The sequence below is a fragment of the Aspergillus puulaauensis genome, chromosome 6 (assembly GCF_016861865.1).
Source record: "Aspergillus puulaauensis MK2 DNA, chromosome 6, nearly complete sequence".
Classification (NCBI taxonomy): domain Eukaryota; kingdom Fungi; phylum Ascomycota; class Eurotiomycetes; order Eurotiales; family Aspergillaceae; genus Aspergillus; species Aspergillus puulaauensis.
The window spans coordinates 3,139,763-3,152,910 of NC_054862.1; the positions used below are offsets into that span (position 1 = coordinate 3,139,763).

Consider the following 13,148-nt stretch of genomic DNA (forward strand, 5'->3'; position numbering starts at 1 on the left):
GTGGACGGCCACCCAATAGTTGCCTGAGGCCCCAGGCAGTGAAGACTTTATGATGCAGTTTGCCCTGGATGTGGGGTGAATTCGGTGCATCAGACATGACCCAGTTTTGGGCCATTACTACGCGTTTCTTCACAAAAAAAAAAACAGAAAAACATTTGCAGAGAATGTTCAAAAAGTTCATTATCGTTCGCTTCACCGGCTATCCTCTAATGTGGGGTGGTTTTTGGCGGCTTCCAGGCACCTCCAGGCACCTCCAGGCACCACATGAGGTGGAGACCTTAATTACTACTTACCTTGGAAATAAATAGGATACCAGGATACTTGGCCCCTACAGCAAAAGGTCGCTTAGTACCACTTCCGGATTATTGAGTATGTGTGCATCATTTGACTCGCTCAAGTGCCAGGGAGTGTCCCCAGGAGACCCTGAATATGAGACACTTCGAACTCGATACTTCCATGCGCGTGTTCCAAATACCAGGCCGGCAAAAATATTTCGACCTCGCACAACACTTGAGGTAGTGGATATCTTGCAGGATGCGCGCCTCAGCAATTCAAAGGTTGGAATAAGATCAGGTGGTCATTTGTTTCCATGTTGCTCGCTGCTACCGGATGGCGTGTTGATTGACACATGCAACCTCAATCAGGGGATTCATTACAGTCCACACACAGGAATAGTGACTTTCCCGCCATGCGCCAGATCAAAGGATCTTGCCGAAGCTTTAACCTCCGTCGGGAGATTCTTCCCGTTTGGACATTCTCCGACCGTTGCTGCTGGGGGGTTTCTGCTTGCCGGTGGGCAGGGGTGGTTTATGCGTGGCTGGGGATGCACATCCGACAAATGGATCGAGCAGATGGAGATTGTAACAGCGAATGGAGCAATCGTTAAAGCGAGCAAAACTCAAAACGTGGATCTGTTTTGGGCCGCACGAGGAAGTGGGCAGGGATTCTTTGGAGTTGTTACTAAGATCTGGGGAAGAACGATTCCAACTCGTCGATTGTGGGAGAGAGTGCTAGTCTTTGATTGTACGGAGTCCTTCTCCGGTATCCTTCACGCATTGTTTGAGCTGACCGATCGCACTCCCAAATACGGCGTTGAGGTTGCCTTCGCCACCTTTCGTCCGGATCGTGATGACGCGAGCCTCGACGACGAGGTAAACGACAAGCGCGTGTTTATGGCGGCAAGCACTTTAGCCTTTGCGGATACCTATGCAGAGGCGAGAACCATGTTAAGCCCGTGGGAAAGCTTGCCCAACATTCTAGTCCAGCACCAAATCGAGTCCATTCCGATCACAGAACGATCATGGAACGACCTATTTGAGGCCCAGGACAAGCTTAACCCTTCAGGAAATGGGGAGAGGTGGCAATGTGATAGCATTCTTAATAGGCCAGACGTGCAAAGAGAACAGGTAAGAGATGAAGTTATCGGATTCGTCCACTTGACACGTTACTAACAGCGAATTGTCTTAATTAGTTGATCGAAGCGATCAAGCCCGCTCTGTGGGATCTACCCACACGCCGTTCAATTGGGTGTATATATGTTGGAAATTATAGCCCTGATGAAACAGAACAAGCCATCAGTATCCCACAGCACTATTATATTGCCTCAATGACTTGCTGGACAAGTCCCTCCTGGGACGATCGTATGAGCCGTTGGATGCGTGAGGTCTATACACGTGCCTCGGAAGTTTCATGCGGGCAATATATTGCCGATTTTGACGCAAATCAAAGAATAACGCCGGTGAGATTGAAATTGATTGGATAATGAATCCGTGGATATTGACATTTGTCTAGGTTCTGACCGAAAATGCCCTGCGGAGATTTCTTGCTATCCGTCTGAAATGGGACCCAAGCGAAACTTTTATCGGCCATCGTGGATTCAGTGGATCGACGACATTCTCGCCGAGTCTATAGTTAAACGCTTTGCAGATTAGATGGAGATATCGTATTGCTAGTCTGGTGTTCATTGTACAGTGATGCAACCTTTCGTCCATCTTTTGCGTTATTCTTGATGTCTGTATCCGTAAAAAGATCTCGCGATTCTGGATTGGGATTCGAGCTGGCGAGATACCAAGGTGCCTAACGAGGTTTTCAGCATCTCAAAGGCTTTGAAACTCTAATTCAACTTCTTGGGGAAGTGGTTTGCCATCTTGAACACCCAATACGGCGCTCCATGGCCGCAACCAACCCAGTGGGCCTTTGGTAGGCCTATGAAGGCTGACTGCCCTATGGGCCGCTCGTCATACCTGTGGCCCAGATTTACGGGGGATAATCTGATTGCTCAACACGAAGTATTTGCGATTTAAGGAGAAGTCCAGTAGTAGCTGTATTACTTTTATAGCCAACACAAATAGAGGGAACAGGAGCTGCATTGTTTCTTTGCGGGTGAACAATACTACGGAAAAGACCATATCGTGTGAATTATAGGCTGGTTGACATGACCTATTACTTCCGGTAATGCTGTCTGAAGTCATACTGCAGGGCATCAATCCCCTGCCGCTGCTGCGAAGCAACCTCTGGACTTGCTTCTGCCTTCTTGCACGTCTTCAAAAACTCGCTGTCCTCGAGAGCTGTTTCTGGATTTTGTCCAAATAACAGTTGGAGGTTGGCAGTGGAAACCGGATTAATGAGATGATCATACTTCGATCGCCGAACAGTGTCATAGATGTCGAGGATGCTGTCGTCGGCTTCCCCCGTATATATACCAGCGAGGCAGTCATACAACCCGCCCACATCCACTATCCCGCCTGTCAACCCCAAGCCCCCAAAGGGATTACATACTAAACCGGAGCACCAATTGGTTAGCCAGGACGAGCAAAGCGGGTCAGGAGAATCATTTGCTAGGGCAGCCTTACAGTGCGCTGCGTCAGCAGCCAGTAGGAACCGTCCGACTCTCATCTTCTTAGCCAGGCGCTGGTGCACCTTGTAAGGACTGAAGGAGGCAATCTTATAATCTCCAGGATTAGGGCTTCCTGGTAGCAAGGCCTTAAATCTTTCCGGCTGTCTGGATTTGAGTTCATCGAAGCTGAGGCCTGGAATCTCACCATAAGTGACACGCCACATTCCATCGTCCGAGATCCGCGCCGCCATGTACCAGTGCTCTGGATGGATGATGAAATTTGAGTCCCAGTCGAAGCCATGCCTCTCAAACGGGTAGTAGGTCTGAAGAGATAGGAGTCGAATTAGTGGTCATCCGTCTGCACTATTCTGGGATAAAGCCAAACAATAACGTACGTTGGTGGCAACAATTTGCTGATCCCAGGTGAAGCCAGGGAATTCCCAATCTCCAAATAGGGAGCGGCGTATCTGACTATTCGCGCCATCGCACCCGACTATAAATTGCGCTTCCAACTGCTGGACACCACTCGGTGTTTCCACATCCACCCAGGCCTTCCCTTCATCTTGACCTAACCCAGTTACTTTATGCGAGTACAGTATCTGCACGTGCGGTAATCGATCAATCTGCCGCTGGAGGATGCGGTTTAGCTGATTCAAGGGAAGACACAGCATTGGAGTCTGGTCGTCGTCGTTATTTCCCGGAGCAGCGACTCCGGCCAGGAATTCACCATTCAGCTTTCTCCAGCACGCTCCATTTGGTATGAACGAGCCCTCGATCTCCATGTCGTCGAGGACTCCTGCACGGCGTAGCTCATAGACTGCCGGTGGGGAGTAATGGGTCGCGCGCGGGCGATTGTCCAGAGACACTGCAGCTTCTAGAAGGCGTACGGGGATGCCTTTTTTCCCTAGCATAAGCGCCAAAAGGAGGCCGCTGGGACCAGCGCCGACGATGAGGATGAAAGGGAGAGGCATGAGAGCGATTGCAACTTGCTCGAGGGATCGGCTCTGTGCGAGGTGTGCGGTGTTCGGGGATGTAGCTGCCGTTTGCAAGGTGACAACTGGTATTTCCACCGTCTTTTAAATCAGTGCAAGGCTGTCTGGCAGGTAACATGTTGGAAACTGTCTCGCAGGTGGGGGATATCAGTGGATTTGATTTCCACCCCACATGGGCAGGTACAAACAGGAACAGCGCTACAGACGATGTCAATCGCCTCGTCGGCTCGTTGCCTCTTCGCTGCCCATATAGCTTCGGTGGTTGTCTCTCGCTTGCATGGAAGTAAAGTGCTAATGACAAGGACAGGTAACTATGTGATTCAATTACATATCACAAACCAGGTCTATTGAGCTATTGTACAACAACGGTATTTCAATCGTCGTCCTCTGGCAAATCCGCAAACTGCTCACGACTCGGCATGTTGATCCTCTGGTGTGAACAAGGTGTCACTGATTATGCGCAAGACCCTGCAGTACTCCTCAACGTTCCATTTGCCGACTTCTTCCAGTTGGCAAGCAACGTTCATGAATGACCTCCGAGCTGCGCCGTACGGATTGCAGTATTCGGCGCCGCTGAAGCAAACAGGACCACCGTCGCGGATGAAGGCACCGGCCGCTGATACTGGGGCGATGGCGTTCTCAGAAGACCACTGTGCGTCCATACCCAAGGTCCCAACCTGGGTCCAATCCACCTCTTCAAGAAGGTCGTACACTGGGCGGCCACTGGAGGTGAAGTCTGGTGCTGTGAATAGATAAAATCCCAAGACAAGGGCCGCGTTAAATAGTGCCATTTCTGAGTGGAGCATCACGCCATCAGACTGGCGATGATGGCTTACGAGCATGAACATCTGAGCCGCATGCAGGCAGGCACGGCGAGCGCCAGTGGATGGCGCCCATAGCCTCAAGCCCTCAACGGCTACTTTTGCGGCCTCAGGTCCACTCCTACCAGCCGCATCCTCGATGAGGCCCATGTCCGTCGTAAGTTGAAGGCATAGAAAATGCCACAGGATCAACGAATTGCTATTTGCAAGCTTGAGTTCCGCCCCGTACGTGTCAAAAACCGAGGAGAGACGGGATCCAAGACAGTAATCACCGCTGGTATCGGTGCTTAGGCGTGGTGGACTTTCATGCGACGAAGTTAAGGATCCAGGGAATAATTCCATCCGTCTCTCTCGCTCGCGGTGCGACCTGAGAATATCGAGCCAAATCACTGCAAGATCTGTCTGAAGCCCAAGCCCGTGCAGTCTGGATGGGGGGTTCTGTATATTAGGCGTCATGAAAGACGTCATGCGCCATGGATCCTCATCCCCAAGTAATTTCTTCCACTTCTGGGGCGTATGAGCGTTGAACAGCTCATCATGGCACAAAAGTGGCATTTGGATATGCCCAGGGAGAAGGGCAGGCGGAGTACCGAGCATGTGTGCCGAGTACGCATCAGCTAGAATCAGGCAAGCCTTGAGACTGATAAAAGGTGAGAAAAACTATTCAATGACCATTTAACTCGGGAATCACATACCGTTGAGCAGACTGCATACGAGCCCACGCGTTCCATGTGATGGCGTCATCTCCCACGATCTGTATAAGGCTAGAGTTGTAACTGCATGAACCAAAAAGCCCTCTTTCCCTTGCCAGCTATTAACAAGCAATGTTAGCCTAGCATATGGTAAGTTTGCTCAATGGCAGTAACTGGGGGATTCTAACACATAATGCTTCCTCATAGAGTGCCTGCCGTTGTTCTTCAAAAGCGATTTCCTGTGGTTTGTCAGCGTATGATCGAGAACAGGTCTAGGAATAACTGACAGCCGTCGACGCTGCAATGAACAAAACTAAGCAAGCGCTTCCCAAGACCGTGAATAGATCTGGGGCAGGGCAGTGGCGAATGCCTTGGGAGGTAATTTCGGCTCTACAATGGCGAATGGCGCCCTGCGACCAAGCAAATTAGCGTACAGCGTGTAATAGCGAAAGACGGCTTAGACGGCCACTTACCAGTAGATAATCATCGATTAACTTGCGGGCTGCACTTCTGTCGAGCAGCATCATACCTATCAAGCACATGGGGAATAGCAAAATACTTGGCGTATCGCAAGGTTTGAATGTCCCCGGATGAACAAATGGCAGGTGAACCTGGAATTTGCCGAAGTACAAATCCAAGCAGATGTCTAGCATATCGATAGGCGGCAGCTCACTGTTCCACGGCCCACTGCAGGGCGGAGAACCACCACGAGGATCATCCGTTTGGCCATTGGGAGACACGTAGCGGAGCATAGTCTGACTCAGGCGATCCCGACAAGCCTCAGTAAGTGCCCACGGTGACAGAGTGGATGACAGAGCGGATGCTGACGGCTCAAGGCTGCCCAGTGCCTTTAATGAAGTCGAGGAAAAGATATTGCCTTCGGGGTGGAGGAGAACATCATCCCAGCAAATAGGGGACGGAGACAGCGTGGGCCTTCGTCTGCGCGTTGGCCACAGTCGTCGCACCTGCTCAAACTGTTCATTTGAGATGCTATTTTTCTCTGGGCTACCGAACTGGTTTTCTCCAGAGCCTGGCGGCGTCAAAAGCAGGCCCTCCAGGAACGTGGAGCCCAAGTCCATACCACTATCAGCCGTTCGGTGGGGAGGGGCTAGGTCCAAAGACGAGTCCAGGTGTGGTTCGAATGGGTTCAATGCCCGTCGGGAAGATGGGATGGCTGTTGGTTGCGATCGATGCAGGTCGCTCGTCAATGCTGGGGCGTGGACGTCATGCAGGAAACTGTGCAGCCCTTGGTCATATTGCAGATCCAAGCCAGACATTCCGTCGATAGTCGTTGGGTTCCAATTCTGGTTCTCTGTCGCGGGGATAACGAGGCCTTGTGGAGTCAGACACTCAGGCGGCGGTTGCTCGCCGGAGGAAAGTCGTTTGTTGGACGTACCCCCGTGGGAGCCAGCATGTAGCGGCGGACTGGTCCTTTCCTCAGGCTGATCGGCCATTGAAATCCATCCGGCTGCTGCGTCTACTGCATCTCCTTCCTGTGCTGCTGGATGGTGATGGCGCATGTGCCTGTTCAAAACATCACTACCAGGCAATGTGTCAGGACAAAGCGCGCAAACGAAAGTTCAACAGGCACACACCTTCTGGCGTATGATCTGCCGCAGGCCTTGCATTTAAATGGCCGTTCGCCGGTATCTTCCAGGATCCATGTTCAACGCGTTTCCCGGCCAAAGACAGGGTCAGAGAGATACTCACGAGATCGTTCATGTCGTCTCAAGTGCTCGACTTTAGAAAACACGCGATGGCACTTGGGACACTTCCGAGCAGCAACATCATGATTCCGCATGGCGATTTTGCATTGTGCAGTGGGGAAGGGAAGGAAGAAGACTGCGGAGAGTTGAGACCAGGACGACCCGGCGGTGTTGGCGGACGTGGGGGACGATGTGCACGAACCAACGAATCACGGCTGGGCTTGCCGGGTTGGTGGACACCAGTGAGGTCGCTCATTGGCTGGATTTTCTGGTATTGGCTGGACGGCGATCATTACGACCCACCAGCATTGGCCACTCAACACGCTTGTTGCGATCGTCCCTCTCGACAGTTGTGCTCAAATACTGAATAGTTGTGCTTAAATACTCAATAGTTATGCTTAAATACTTAACAGTTGCGCTCAAATACTTGCTGTGTAAACGTCCTTGAATTAGTCAGAAGAAAGCTAAATACAAGGGAGCTGTCCCTAACGCTGAATCGTAGTACAGCAAGCATGGTCTCCATTACCCCGACTCATTAACAGAGTTATCAAACGGCAGGCTATACAACTTATATCCTTGATATCACTTACATGTCCCAGCACTATAGGGACGAGATTTTGCACACCCAAAACACAGTTACAGCAGTTTGTCCAGGATCCGATTATATTCTTATGACCTGTATTCAAGTCAAAGACGAGATTTATATTCGCGAGTATATACGGCGCGACGTGCAGATATCTCAGGGAGGATTATTGCTCTCCTGGCACAAGCTCCCCGCACCGACCGCACCGTTCCTTATTACCTGCCCATTACACCTCTGATAGCCTCTGCGTGACGAAATCTATTCCCCCATGGATCTCATCGTCCCCCACACATGATTGCGCATGTGGGGTATTTATCGCCACGCCCAACTTGGCCTTGGTGCCAGGGCAACACGAACTATTATTTGTTCCATAGCTTTCCACCCCCCCCCTCTATCGTATTTCCGTTTCGGAAAGCTTGCTCTAGGTGGCACCTCAAGCACCAGGTGGGGTGCTCGGATGCCAATCCTTCGCGGGTAAGAAATATATGGCTCTATATATATATTTATACGTACATATGTAACCGGTGTGCTCCCGAGCGGCATTACCCCACCAGACCCCAAAGTGTCATTGCAGACATACATTGAAGATGGCGGAGACCGAACATAATATCGCATTTATTGGTACAGTGCACTGATTCCCTGCCATGGATATACCAATACTGAACCTCACGTAGGCTTAGGCGCCATGGGATACGCCATGGCGAAGAACATCCGCAAAAGGATGTCGCCGACAGGCACTCTATACATATTTGATGTCATTCGCTCGGCATGTGAGCGGTTCTGCAATGAAATGCAAGCCGGCGGTCCTGTCGTAATTGCAGCCTCGCCCAGGGCGGCCGCTGAAGTATCCGACACTGTCATTTCCATTGTCCCTGGCGCCGACCAAGTGCGACAAGTGTATCTCGATGCCGCAACAGGCGTCATTGCCGCGCGAAGGAACCCCGAGCGGCTGCTTCTTGAGTGCAGTACTATCGACTCGAAATCGACTCAAGCTATGGGGGAGGCGCTCCTGGTCCAGGGAGCGGGGACATATGTCGACACCCCTGTCTCGGTATGTTTTCGACGAAGCCATCTGGAGCATCCTATTAACAAGCAATGAGGCTTCCAGGGGGGAGTCCCAGGTGCAGAGTCAGGAACATTGTCTTTCCTAATCGGACACTGCAAACCCTCCGATACGGACCGCGTCTCGCAGCGACTGGATCAGGTCGCATCAATGATGGGCGACCCTAAGAAGTTCTTCTACTGCGGCCGCCTGGGTGCAGGACTAGCGGCGAAAATCAGTAACAATTATCTCTCCTGTTCCATCTTGCTGGCCGTGGCCGAGGCCATGGCGATTGGGACGAGGTCGGGGGTTGATGAAAAGCTCCTGCACGAGGTAATTCACCATTCAACTGGGCAGAACTTCATGGCCGATAATGTGCAGCCCGTTCCGGGAGTTGTGCCTCATGCCCCCAGTAGCAACAACTATAGATTGGGGTTCAAGACGCAGATGATGATAAAGGATCTGGGGTTGGGTGTGCAAGCTGGATATGCGACGGGGATCAAGCCAACCATTGCAGAGGCTGCTCTTAATGTGTACGAGAAGGCGGCTGTTGATCCGCAGTGCATTGTAAGCCCCTCGTCCCCCAGTAAAGGGCCCCAGAGACTAACTGGACTGTCTAATATGTAGGATCGCGACGGATCGTCCGTTTATCTTCATATCACAGATCCCGCTCGGCAGGGTACTGAATAGGCCTTATTTCCTCAAGGTACTTACTAGTGAGGCGAGACATATAAGCACCTAGGTAGAAGCAAGCAGGGAGTCGAGTGCAGAATCGGAGAACATGAGTGTACATAAGACCATAAACACCCAAGCAGGTGGGGTGCGCAACCCCAATGTCTCCAGCCACATACTCTCCAATAGGGCAATCGCCACGTCCACCATCCTTCATTGATAGAAATGTGACCACGGCCTCCTCCTCTTCCCCCCGCGCTCCCTGTAGCCCCACTAGGTGACAGAACGGCCCAGCAGCATGTCGAGTTCCAAAATCAAACTACCCATTACGGACAAATATGTTCACGTCCAGCTCCTCAATGGAGGAAGTATGACCGCCGAATGCCACAAGATTCACGCAGGAGAACCAGCAGACAGATTCCGTCTATATAATTGGGCCTTTTATGTCTATCATCCAACATCTCAGCGACATATCATCTGGGATTTGGGTTTAACATCGGTAGGTCCCCATCCCTCTATGGCAGGAAATGATGCTCTCCTCACAAGTGTACTGGTTCAAAGGATCCGGAAGACTATGCTCCAGCTATTTCAAACCGAGTATTGAAAGAAGCCCAGTTTGAGGGTCCCTGGGAATCGATTTCAGAGCAAATCAAGCGCCGAAATGGGGTTACAGCGGACGAAATAGACCGTATTATATTCAGGTGGGAACAGACCCAAGTTCCCTCTACTGACATTGCTCTGATCCCCATTGGTAGTCACGCACACTTCGATCATTGCAGGCCGGTACGCCAGACATTCCCCAATGCAAAAGTTCTATTCGGGCCGGGCACGTCAGAGCATTGTAGTCCAGGCCACCTCACAGACCCCTGCTCGATCTGGGATGGACGGTTCTTTGACCCTGAACAAGCAACAGAGCGCTGGGAGACACTAAACGGCCCATGGGTGCCTTTTGGGCCGTTTGACCGCGCGATGGACTTGTTTGGCGACGCAAGCTTCTGGATCATCGAGGCCCCCGGCCACATGCCTGGTAACCTGTGTGCCTGCGCGAAGATTGCAATGGGTGAATGGGTGGTCCTCGGTTCTGATTGCTGCCATTCACGGTATAATAACCCCAGCTCTGTCATTACTGTTTTCACCGAGACACAATCTAACATCGATAGAGCCCTGCTGAACGGCACCAAGGAATTTGGGACCTTCAAACTGCCGGATGGATCTATGTTTTGCCTGCACTCAGATGTGTCTGCAGCAAAGGACACCTTGGCACGGATGAGGGAAATGGAGAGTCTGGGGGCCCACATTGCACTAGCTCATGATACTACTTGGATGGAGAAGGAGAATGACCCGGTTTTGCTATCATTGCTAGACGCAGAATTCCTGCGGGACATGCGTGTTGCGCTGAGGCAGCAAGCACCATTTTAGGTGGAGAACCCTCCCTGTACATTGGATGGCGAAATAAAGAATAGCAAATATTGATCATAGAGCCCGGCGATATATGCAAGAGATCTCCTAGAGTAGCCTTGCATCAAGTGCATGAATAATATGCAATATAGATTGTATGCCTCAGCCGTTCAAGATAGTTCACAGGAGAGTGGAGCAAGGCATATCAACTACGATTGAGCCAGTCCTAGGTATCATGAGTCGAGTTCGCAAAGAAACTCCGTGAAAGCCTTCAAACAATCCTCAGGCTTATCGGCGTAAATCTCATGCCCAGAACCATTAACAATAACCAGCCTGGAGTCCCTCACCTGTCTTGCAATTTGGAGCTGCTCCTCTAACCCAGTAGCAGCACTCTTCGCCGGTGCAAGGATCAAGGTTGGCACTGAGATATGCGGCAGAAACGGCCGCGTGTCTAACGACGATAGAAACTCAGCATACTCGGCAAGGCCCTCGCTGGAACTCGCTCCGATTTGCGAGATCCACCATGCTTCGTACTTGGGGTCTGATGCCGACAGTGTGCCTGGGACACGGGCGAGATGCTCTCCCCAGCCCCTGGAGCTGAGCTCACGACAAGCATCTGGCCAGCTAGAGTGGTCGAAGGAGAAGAGATCAAGGGCTGCCTGCGGAAGATATGTTGGGCTCGAGCAGACAGTCAAGCTGTGCAATCGAGTTGGGAATCGGGCTGCGAATGCCTCCCCAAGCATGCCCGAGGTACTCTCTCCGAGAAAATGAACTTTATCAACACCCAGCTGATCAAGGGTATCGACTATTTCGGACAGGATTGTCTCGAGCGTATACGCATAGTTATCGCCTGGCTTTGGTGTGGATGATTTACCATGGCCTCTGGTATCCCGGCGGATTACTTGATATTGGCGAGCAAGCGATGGAATCCAGTGATACCAGAAGGCAGAATGTCTCGCGAAGCCACCTTGTATGAGGATTGTCTCTGGGATCACCCAAGGATCAGTATAATCATCCACAATCACATGCGTTGTCTGTCCGTTTGGGTGTGGGATGAGGCGCGAGACGGAGTTTGCTGGTGATCCCATGTCTTCCGGCCCGTGCCTTCGATGGGGAGACGGATTATAGTATGTTCTCTGGCAAAGACTGAAAGATCCGGCTCAGATGGCTGATACGACCAGCTAGGACCAGGGATGAATTTAGATGGCGCGTGGTACCGTCTTCTGCCGTTTTCTCACCGAATATGTGGCGCAAGCGTTCAGAACCACATCCCATCCACACCCCCAGCCCCGGAGACTGCCCCGATGACAATGCGGTGGGGTAGATGGCTCCCCGAAATCCTGTATTATGTTAGATAGTTGTGTCCTCTCCTAAACACCGTCTGGTGGATGGAGTTTACCCCACATGAAGCCCCGGTAGCTCTGCGTTCAAATCGCTGCTGTATTGGACCTTCAGGGTTCGCCCAACCATTCGTCTTGACATTATTTCTCAAGATAATCCCTATATACGCAGAAATGTCTCATCCGGTCGCAATAATCACCGGCGCCGCATCCGGCATCGGCCTGGCGCTCGCGAAGAGTCTGATCGCCAAAGGATGGCGAGTGGTGATGGCTGACCTCGACAGCACAAGAGGAAGGGAAATCGCCGACGAACTAGGAGATCAAGCGCTGTTCCATCCAACCGACGTGACCTCATACGAGCAGCAAGGAAAGCTTTTCAAAACCGCCTTCGACTGGGGCCAGAACCGCCTGGACTTCTTCGCAGCAAATGCTGGCATCGCCGACACCCAGTTCCTGTACGACAGCAAGGAGGAACTCGACGAGGATGGCATGCTCAAAGCACTCAGTCTCCGGGCGATAGATGTGGATCTCGCTGCTGTGATACAGGGGATCTGGCTGTTCAAGCACTACGCCCGCCGAAACACAGCTCCCGGTGGGAAGATTGTGCTAACCTCTTCATCGGCGGGACTATATCCCATGGAAACGAATCCTCTGTACACGGCCGCTAAACATGCGATTGTCGGCATAGCTCGCGCACTGGGCCCCGTGTTTGCGAAGGAGAACATCCAAGTAAACGCCATCTGCCCGGCGTTCGTGCCGACGGCTCTGTGTCCGAAGGATATGCTGGACCGGTTTCCGAAGGAGCACATCACGCCTATGTCAACGGTTATCAATGCATATGAGACCTTCATTGGAGACAGCAACCTCCATGGACAAACGGTGGAGTTGAGTCTGGACCAGCTGTATTTCCGTACCCAGCCTGAGTACCCGAACGAGAGCCAGCGATGGCTAGGCGAGGAGTCCGCTAGTTTCTGGGAGGAGGCATACAAGGACGCTGTGGTGTAAGATTGATTGCTTTTCCCATGTAAATAACTATATAGAAACTACACTTTTTTGTGTGCCCTTC

General features: G+C 51.7%; 7 protein-coding genes across 7 annotated transcripts; 4 read left to right on the forward strand and 3 right to left on the reverse strand.

Annotated features, from left to right (window-relative positions):
* Positions 1–371: 371 nt before the first annotated feature.
* Positions 372–1,911, forward strand: APUU_61267S (FAD-binding oxidoreductase; the record flags this gene model as incomplete). Its single annotated transcript, XM_041694590.1, has 3 exons — positions 372–1,406; positions 1,472–1,738; positions 1,792–1,911. 3 exons carry the CDS (start codon positions 372–374, stop codon positions 1,909–1,911), a joined length of 1,422 nt encoding a protein of 473 aa, XP_041560405.1.
* A 531-nt stretch (positions 1,912–2,442) lies between these two features.
* On the reverse strand, positions 2,443–3,807 carry APUU_61268A (FAD-dependent oxidoreductase; the record flags this gene model as incomplete). The annotated part of the gene is made up of 3 exons (XM_041694592.1): positions 2,443–2,777; positions 2,853–3,159; positions 3,232–3,807. The coding sequence occupies 3 exons, from the start codon at positions 3,805–3,807 to the stop codon at positions 2,443–2,445; spliced, it is 1,218 nt and encodes a 405-aa protein (XP_041560406.1).
* A 428-nt stretch (positions 3,808–4,235) lies between these two features.
* APUU_61269A (uncharacterized protein) lies at positions 4,236–7,142 on the reverse strand (the record flags this gene model as incomplete). Its single annotated transcript, XM_041694593.1, has 7 exons — positions 4,236–5,289; positions 5,345–5,460; positions 5,530–5,580; positions 5,629–5,751; positions 5,815–6,880; positions 6,937–6,991; positions 7,052–7,142. 7 exons carry the CDS (start codon positions 7,140–7,142, stop codon positions 4,236–4,238), a joined length of 2,556 nt encoding a protein of 851 aa, XP_041560407.1.
* Positions 7,143–8,315: 1,173 nt separating this feature from the next.
* APUU_61270S (NAD(P)-dependent oxidoreductase) lies at positions 8,316–9,362 on the forward strand (the record flags this gene model as incomplete). Its single annotated transcript, XM_041694594.1, has 3 exons — positions 8,316–8,681; positions 8,739–9,239; positions 9,300–9,362. The coding sequence occupies 3 exons, from the start codon at positions 8,316–8,318 to the stop codon at positions 9,360–9,362; spliced, it is 930 nt and encodes a 309-aa protein (XP_041560408.1).
* A 280-nt stretch (positions 9,363–9,642) lies between these two features.
* APUU_61271S (MBL fold metallo-hydrolase) lies at positions 9,643–10,763 on the forward strand (the record flags this gene model as incomplete). The annotated part of the gene is made up of 2 exons (XM_041694595.1): positions 9,643–9,843; positions 9,906–10,763. The coding sequence occupies 2 exons, from the start codon at positions 9,643–9,645 to the stop codon at positions 10,761–10,763; spliced, it is 1,059 nt and encodes a 352-aa protein (XP_041560409.1).
* A 212-nt stretch (positions 10,764–10,975) lies between these two features.
* Positions 10,976–11,830, reverse strand: APUU_61272A (alpha/beta fold hydrolase; the record flags this gene model as incomplete). The annotated part of the gene is made up of 1 exon (XM_041694596.1): positions 10,976–11,830. The coding sequence occupies one exon, from the start codon at positions 11,828–11,830 to the stop codon at positions 10,976–10,978; it is 855 nt and encodes a 284-aa protein (XP_041560410.1).
* A 426-nt stretch (positions 11,831–12,256) lies between these two features.
* Positions 12,257–13,087, forward strand: APUU_61273S (15-hydroxyprostaglandin dehydrogenase (NAD(+)); the record flags this gene model as incomplete). The annotated part of the gene is made up of 1 exon (XM_041694597.1): positions 12,257–13,087. One exon carries the CDS (start codon positions 12,257–12,259, stop codon positions 13,085–13,087), a length of 831 nt encoding a protein of 276 aa, XP_041560411.1.
* Between the last annotated feature and the right edge of the window lie 61 nt (positions 13,088–13,148).